Raw genomic sequence first — 9,018 nt, forward strand, 5'->3', positions numbered from 1 at the left:
GTTTTTGTTTTGTTTTGTTTTTTTTTGAGTTGGATTCTCACTCTGTTTCCCAGACTGGAGTGCAGTGGTGCAAGCTTGGCTCACTGCAACCTCCTTCTCCCAGGTTCAAGCAGTTTTCCTGCCTTGGCCTCCTGAGTAGCTTGGATTATAGCCATGTGCCACCCTGCCTGACTAATTTTTGTATTTTTAGTAGAGACAGGGTTTCACCATGTAGGCCAGGCTGGTCTCGAACACCTGACCTCATGACCAGCCTGCCTCAGCCTCCCAAAGTACTGGGATTACAGGCGTGAGCCACCATGCCCAGTCACCACTTTTCTTTGTAAATTACCCAGCCTCAAGTATTTCTTTAGCAATGCAACAATGGCCTAATACACACAGAATTTAGTAGTTTTACTTTATTTTCTTGAACTTTTGTTTTAGATTCAGGGGTATATGTACAGGTTTGTTACCTGGGTATATTACATGATGCTGAGGTTTGGTGTGCAAATGATCCCATAACTTATGTACTGAGCATAGTACCCAAAAGGTAGCTTTTCAACACTTACCTTCTTACCTTCTCTTCTCCCCACTCTAGTAATCCCCAGTGTCTGTTGTTGCCATCTTTATGTCTATGAGTACCCTATATTTAGCTTCCACTTACAAGCAAGAACATGTGATATTTGATTTTCTGTTCCTGCATTAATTCACTTAGGATAATGGCCCTCAACTACATTCATGTTGTTGCAAAGGACATGATTTTGTTCTTTTTTATGTCTGCATAGTATTCCATGTTGTATATGTACCAAAATTTCTCTATCCAAACCACTGTTGGTGGTCACCTAGGTTGATTCCACATATTTGCTACTGTGAATAGTACTGTAATGAACATATAAGTACGTGTGTCTTTTTTGTAGACTGATTTATTTTCTTTGGGATATATACCCAGGAATGAAATTGCTGGGTTGAACGGTACTTCTATTTCGAGTTTTTTGAGAAATATCGAAACTTCTTTCCATAGTGGCTGAACTAATTTTCAATCCCACTAATAGTGTGTAAGCATTCCTCTTTCTCCATGGTCTTACCAACACCTGATGTTTTTTGAATTTTAATAACAGCCATTCTGACTGGTGTGAGATGGGATCTCATTGTGGTTTTGACTTCCATCTCTCTGGTGAGTAGCGATGTAGAGCAGTTTTTCATCTGTTTGTTGACCACTTGCATGTCTTCTTTTGGGAAGTGTCTGTTCATGTCTTTTGCTCATTTGTTAAATGGGTTACTTGTGTTTTGCTTGTTCAGTTGCTGAAGTTCCTTATAAATTGTGGATATTAGACCTTTGTCAGATGCATAGTTTGGGCATAGTTTCTCTCATTCTTTAGGTATTTTGTTTACTCTGTTGATAGCTTCGTTTGGTGAGCAGAATCTCTTTAGTTTAATTAGGTCTCACTTGTCAATTTTTGTTTTCACTAAAATAGCTTTTGAGTACTCAGTCATAATGTCTTTTTCAAGGCTAATGTCTAGAATGGCATTTTCTAGATTTTCTTCTAGGATCCCTACAGAGTGAGGTCTTTTGTTTAAGATTTAAGAGTTTTACAGATGAATATTAACATGGCTTATTTAAGATGAAAACATTTTGAAGATAATCTAATCAAATGTGCTAATGCTTGAAGTAATGAGTAGATCATTCCAGAGATTGTTGAATTTGAGGTATTTTACACAAATTTATAGCAGTCTTATTTTATATGATTCTATCTTAGACACATGTTTCAAAAACATTATACAGGGAATTCTTAGTTAGCTGACCATTTCATTTTAACCATTGGTGAATATAAATTTGGTCTTCTTCTGAAGCTGAAGAAAAGTTTGAGAACTATAGAAGGTAGAAAAACCCTTAAGATTAGGCCATGCTTTCACTGATTTCCTTATCAACATATATTGAGAAATCCTTATAAGAAAGCCAATGATAAAGTGCCATGAAAATTTAAATAAATGCTGTACCTTAAAGGATTCCATGTTATACTAGGTATCCAGATACATCTATAGCTAACTACATACAAATGTGCCATACACTTGAAACATTTCTTAAATGAGAGATAACAAAGTAGCATGTAACATATCCAGAAAAAATTAATTCATGATTGAAAGCAACACATCAAAGAGGTTTTCATGTCAAGTTTTGTCCACTCTGGGTCTACAGTCTTGATACTAACATGAAGATGGTACATTCAATGGAGATATCAATTCCTGGAGGCTATATGGGTATCCTGATTACTGGTCACGCTGGCTGAGCAGGTTGAAAGCCAGATGCCGCCACTTCATAACTAGATTAGATTATATATGACATTTTTTAGAACAGTACACTAAATCAATTAGTGGAAGGATATTTTATTTGAATAAAAAAGAAATTGAAGATAATTTTGATAGCTATTGTCCACTCCCACTTCATAAGGATTGCACAGTCCTATACTCTTTCCAGAAAAGTCTAACAGTGTTTGTTTCTCCATGGTCTCATCAATAAAACATATCAACAACTTTTTTAAAAATTATTTTTATGATTTTTTAAAAATTATGATGAATGATTCTTTTCATATTTTAATGCCATTTGTATTTTTTTCTATGAACTGTCTAGCTCATAAAAATGAGCATTGAATTCAATTGAGTTATTGTTCTATTTTATATCAATTTATAGTAGCTCTTTACATATAATAAAGATTAACCTTTTTATCCATTATGAATTACAGATATGTTTCCCTAATTTGACATTTGTCTTTTAACTTTCCATACAGAGATTTTTTAGTTTTGTCTTGTTTTTGTCTTGGGGATATATGTTTTAGTTTTACATGCCAAAAGTTGCCAGTTCTTTCTTTTATGCATCTAGATTTTGGGTCATAGTTAGAAAGCTTTTTCCAAGTCCAAGATTTTGAAAGAATAAACCCATATTTTCTTCTGGTACTTCTTTTTCACTTTTATTTTAGGTTCATGGGTGTATTAGTCAGGTTCTCTAGAGGGACAGAACTAATGGGAGGTGTGTGTGTGTGTATGTATGTGTATATATATATATATATATATATATATATATATATAATGTCTCCAAAACTGAAGGACTTGGAGTCAGATGATCAAGGGCAGGAAGCATCCAGCATGGGAGAAAGATGTAGGCTGGGAGGCTAGGCCAGTTTCTCTTTTTTCCCATTTTTCTGCCTGCTTTATATTCACTGGCAGCTGATTAAATTGTGCCTACCAGACTAAGGGTGGATCTGCCTTCCTCAGCCCACTGACTCAAATGTTAATCTCTTTTGGCAACACCCTCACAGACATGCTCAGGATCAGTATTTTGTATCCTTCAGCCCAATGAAGTTGACACTCAGTATTAACCATCACAAGGGGTACAGGTGTAGGTCTGATACATAGGTAAACTTGTGTCCCCATGAAAATGTGGGCAAAGGACATGAACAGACCACTTTTCAAGAGAAAACATACATGTGGCCAACAATCATATGAAAAAAAAAATCAACATCTCTGATCATTAGAGAAATGCAAATCAAAACCACAATGAGATACCATCTAACACCAGCCAGAATGGCTATTATTAAAAAGTTTTCTAGTACTTTTATGGTTTCGCCTTTCACATTTAAATTATTTATTTATTTCTCTGGATGTACTATGTCCTGTTTATTTAAGGATCCAATTTTGTCTTTTTTTCCAAATGGTTACTCTTTGCTCTAATGGCATTAATTAAATAGAATAGCCCATCTTTACTCCATTGATTGGAATTGCCACCTTTATTATAACTAAATTCCCAAGTGTATTTAGGTCTATATACATAAAACTTCTCCTGTGTTTTTTAATTAGTATGTTTGTCCACTATGCATTCTAACTGAATTTTAATCTCATATTTCTCTTAATTAAAAGAAGAAATGCTAAATGATGTGGAGAATGTGACTTGCATTTCAAATTAACAAGGTTAACAACTTTTGTCCCTGTTTCTAGCACTTTGTAGTTGACACTGCTGCCTAAATCTAATTTTCTAGTTTATAGTCTGGTGTATATATCATTATAGATCACATTGCAATATAGAAACATTATTTTGGAGCTTTGAGCCCTATATCACCTTTAGGGATCTTTAATCAGGTATAGGGTTTCTCTAGAGCAGACTGGTACATAACTTCAACCTTTAGAAGTCAGATTGCTGGTCTGTAGTCCTTGCTGACAGTGCAATAGAGTCAACAACTTATTTCATGTCCTCTTATGTGTACTAAAAGGCTGGAAACATAATCGCCCTGCAGGTCACTGGAGATATGGAACAAATCACACAAATACTATCAACACAACATAACACAACTAGCTGTACCTCTCACATTCCCAGCAAGCCCAGATTGGTTGATGAACATAAATTTCTAGGTGGAAGCCAGAATATCAACTGCCTGAATGTGGGTTCATGGTGACAGAAGGATGCTTTTGTCCATTTAATGATTTAATGTATTTGCTTAGAAGCTATTCCTGGGACCATTCATTTGACTGACATACTACACAAATCACATCAGTCTTACCACACTGGTACTTAGCATCACATTGTTAGCCTGATTTCAATAGAAATTATTTGATACAAAGAATTTGCTGATAGTTTTTGCAGGCAATGGAGAAGTATAGGTGTTCAAATAGAAAAGTGCATGATTTTTTACTGTTTGTTCTATTAATGACAATCATGGTTGCATTCTTAAATAGACCTTTAAAGGATGCCAGATAATTGTAGCAACTATTTGTGTATCCCCTGTCATGTGCCATGCCCACTTTTTTCATGAATATTGATTGAATACTGACAAAATGGTTCTGCATTGTATTGAAACTTTAAATTAGGAATGTCTGTATTTCTTCGTCTTTCTTTAAACTTCTTTGACTTGACAGTAAGAAATACAGATTATCGGCAGCTAGGAGCAGTGGCTCACACCTGTAATCCCAGCACTTTGGGAGGCCAAGGCAGGCAGATCATGAGGTCAGGAATTCGAGACCAGCCTGGCCAACATGATGAAACCCCATCTCTACTGAAAATACAAAAAATTAGTTGGGCATAGTGGTGTGCACCTGTAATCCCAGATACTTGGGAGGCTAAGACAGGAGAGTCACTTGAACCCAGGAGGCAGAGGTTGTGGTGAGCTGAGATCATGCCATTGCACTCCAGCCTGGGAAACAGAGCAAAACTCTGTCTTGAGAAAAAAAAAAAAAACAAAGAATGAAAAGAAATACAGATTATCAACTTTGTGTTAAACATATTGCCTTCCAGTTTTCTATCTTGAGAGGTAACAGAATCATCTTTGGTCTAAACAATTGGGTTAAGTGTAGTCTTTTCTGATTTCAAATGTTTTAAGAATTGGAAAGGTTTATATCTGTTAAGTGTAAATACTAATGTCACAGTATTATAATTTGCCACCAAACAAAAAAAAATTGGCTTTATGTCCCCTGAGCTTTCTTATTTGAAATACCAAAATTCTGTAAGTCTCTAAGCACTGAAGACACTGACTCACATATTTGTGGGAGACAGAAAATGAATAGGGGATAATCTCCTTTCCCGTTTAGAATTTTACAATTACTGCTCCTTACTCTTTATGCTGTGTGATAAGAGTACAATTCTACCACAACGTAGGAAACTCTGTATTGTCACAATCCAAAAAGATGTACTCAAGTATTGACTACTAATTGTGCCTGAAACAAAGCTAAATTGGTTCTCAAAAATAACTCTTCCATGTATTTGTTTAATCAAAATTTAAGAAGCTATTTATGCTCTCTTCCTACCGCCCAACATGCCGAAAGGAAAGAAGGCCAAGGGGAAGAAGGTGGCTCCGGCACCTGCTGTCGTCAAGAAGCAGGAGGCCAAGAAAGTGGCGAATCCACTACTTGAGAATAGGCCTAAAAATTTTGCCATTGGACAAGATATCCAGCCCAAAAGAGACCTCACCCGCTTTGTGAAATGGCCCCGCTATATCCTGTTGCAGCGGCAGAGAGCCATCCTCCATAAGCAGCTGAAAGTGCCTCCTGCAATTAACCAGTTCACCCAAGCCCTGGACCGCCAAACAGCTACCCAGCTGCTCAGGCTGGCCCACAAGTACAGACCAGAGAAGAAGCAGAGGTTGTTGGCCCGGGCCGAGAAGAAAGCGGCTGGCAAAGGGGACGTCCCCACTAAGAGACCACCTGTCCTCCGAGCAGGAGTTAACAGCGTCACCACCTTGGTGGAAAACAAGAAAGCGCAGCTGGTGCTGATTGCACACGACGTGGATCCCATTGAGCTGGTTGTCTTCTTGCCTGCCCTCTGTCGTAAAATGGGAGTCCCTTACTGCATCATCAAGGGGAAGGCAAGACTGGGACTTCTCGTACACAGGAAGACCTGCACCACTGTCACCTTCACACACATTAATCCGGAAGACAAAGGTGCTTTGGCTAAGCTGGTGGAAACTATCCGCACCAATTACAATGACAAATACGATGAGATCCGGCGTCACTGGGGAGGCAATGTCCTGGGCCCCAAGTCTGTGGCTCGCATCGCCAAGCTAGAAAAGGCAAAGGCTAAAGAACTTGCCACGAAACTGGGTTAACTGCACACTGTTTCTGTAAATAAAAATAATTAATGCAAAAAAAAAAAGCTATTTATAGATAAATCACATTTTTTTTGGGCAATAAATGTGGCTCAAACTAAATACGATATAAAAAAACTAAGGTCTTAACCTGTGTTTCTGCAGCCCCTGTCCAGTGGTGAAAAAAATTAATAAGGGTAATAAGAGATAAGTGTTGCAATCTTTAAAGCATGCCTTCTATAAAACATGGGTAGCAAGTCTTTCAACATTTCAGAACCGCATTTTTCAAGTTCCTTATAATGGCTATTGTTCCTGGAAATATCCAAGGGCAAGACTCTTGGGAGCTCTCCAGGGGGAGGTAACATGGAAATATGAAGCTAAGATTTGACTCATAAACAATGGGCTATTGAGTATTGGCTAACTAAGTTTTTAAAAGATGGTTAAAATTCTTTATTTGCATCCAGCATTAAAATGGAATGATATCACTTTCTTCTAAGATCAGTGGAGATGTCATTATTCCCATTTTGCAGATGCATAAACAAGCTAAGCAAAGATAATAAATGCATCCAGTGTACCACAGCTGGATAGTGTGGCAAGTTAGATTTAAAGCAAATCACTAGGAAATAGGAAAGGGAGTGAGTGAACAATCGAGAAATAATATAATTAAATATTAAATGGAAATTTGTCATCTTGATAACCCAATGATGTAGCAAAATCTCCAGAAATACTTCCTAATATTTAAATATGTAGGCAAGTGGAGATTTTTCCATGCTGTAATTCGTCTTACATTTAATCTTTATTTATAGCTCTTATTAATATGGTAGCAATATGGAAAATTAATGCTGGTGACTTTCTTCTTTTTTCTTTCTTTTAGAAAATGAAAAGCATTCAGTGTCCAAGTGACTTGTGCTAAAGATAAAAGGATGAAAAAATGGAAGCAGTGGAAATTTCCTCATGTCTTATCATTGGAAATTATATTGCAACACCAAGTTTTCTGATTTACAAAACAAGGCACAGTAAAACTATATTGTACCAGCTAACATAATTAACCTACTTTACAGATGGGAAATCTGAGGCCCAGAGAATGAAGTTACTTGACTACACATAGGTATTTAATGGTAGACCTAGGGTTCTATTCCACATATCATGATTACAATGTCTGATTTATTTTCCTTAATATTTTCCATATCCTCTCATTAGGCTATTCCTCTTAGCAGCTACCACTTTGTAGATGATGTATTTCATAATTAAATGTGGTTAAACAAATTAAAATTTCCACCTTGACCAGAAGGTCCTACAAACAAAATGTTTCCAATTAGCATTGTCTGTGCAGCCAGTAAAGGTGTGAAAATGAACAAGGTTAAAACTGGCATAATAGCTATTTGAAGAACAGTTTAATGGACCAAAGCTGTTGCCCTTTTGCTATATTCCAAAACACTGTGATTCAGTTCTCTTCTGAGCCTAGAAAATATCTGACAGTCATCATCATTTTTTTGTAAAATTTATGTGCAGATTTTTGCAAACTGAGATTAACAGACAATGAAGGAAGGGCTGATCTGAGTGTATGCGTATAGATACATATATAGAATATATATGTGTGTGGGAGGAGATACATTGTTATGCTAATCGTTGACTTTTGAAAACAGAAAACTCCTTACTATCTAAAGAAAGATATCCAAAATGGTGAAGTGTCAAGTGGTATGATTTGACACAACTGTTTATTGAAGACCTGATGGGTTTTAAGTTAAAATACATGAAGATATAGAAGACATAGTATCTACTTGAGCATTGATATTTACAGGTATGGATCCCTGACTTCTCTCCCTCTAATCATTTCAAATTAGTAAATTAGGAAATCCCAAAATCTATTGGAAAGGACTATTAGAAAAGGGTAGGTCCTAAAAGCATGGAACCAAATTCTGGCTTTGCCACTTTCCCACTTGATTTTCTTGGTACATTATTTAAATTTTGATGAACTTCTTATCTAGAGTGACTGTATTTTCTGATCTCAGAGAAGTCCTGGCTTATACTTATCACCTTGGATTAATTAACAAGACCTTCCTCTTTTCCTTTCAAGAGCTTCTAATTTTCTATAATAAATTATATGATGACATGTCAACTTCAGAATGGTTATAAGTATTCAAAGAACATATGTGGCTGTGTGTATTAAAAAAAAAACTTGACAAATGTATAAATGAAAGTTTAGAATAAGAAATCTGATAAATGAATATAAGATTAATGAAGAATGAAGATTTTATTAGTATTTTAAGATATAACCTTTTCAGCATAGGCACAAACTCATTCCAGGATCTTGGATTAATTTATCATAGCATGAACTTATGTCAAGTGTTTTTCCTAATATCACTATGTAGCAGAAATAGATCCCATGTCCAAATAAATATATTTCATGGATCCAGTGATATTGATTTACTTTTTATTTACTTTGAAGTCATTGAGATACAAAGAAATATAATTT

At 36.1% G+C, this 9,018-nt stretch overlaps 1 protein-coding gene across 1 annotated transcript; it reads left to right on the forward strand.

Moving 5' to 3' along the window:
- Positions 1-5,759: 5,759 nt before the first annotated feature.
- LOC108282809 (60S ribosomal protein L7a-like) lies at positions 5,760-6,574 on the forward strand. Its single transcript, XM_037727971.1, has one exon. The coding sequence runs from the start codon at positions 5,775-5,777 to the stop codon at positions 6,561-6,563; it is 789 nt and encodes a 262-aa protein (XP_037583899.1). The 5' UTR covers positions 5,760-5,774; the 3' UTR covers positions 6,564-6,574.
- The last annotated feature ends 2,444 nt before the right edge of the window (positions 6,575-9,018 follow it).

This window comes from Cebus imitator, unplaced genomic scaffold (assembly GCF_001604975.1).
Source record: "Cebus imitator isolate Cc_AM_T3 unplaced genomic scaffold, Cebus_imitator-1.0 Scaffold252, whole genome shotgun sequence".
NCBI classification, from domain to species: Eukaryota; Metazoa; Chordata; class Mammalia; order Primates; family Cebidae; genus Cebus; species Cebus imitator.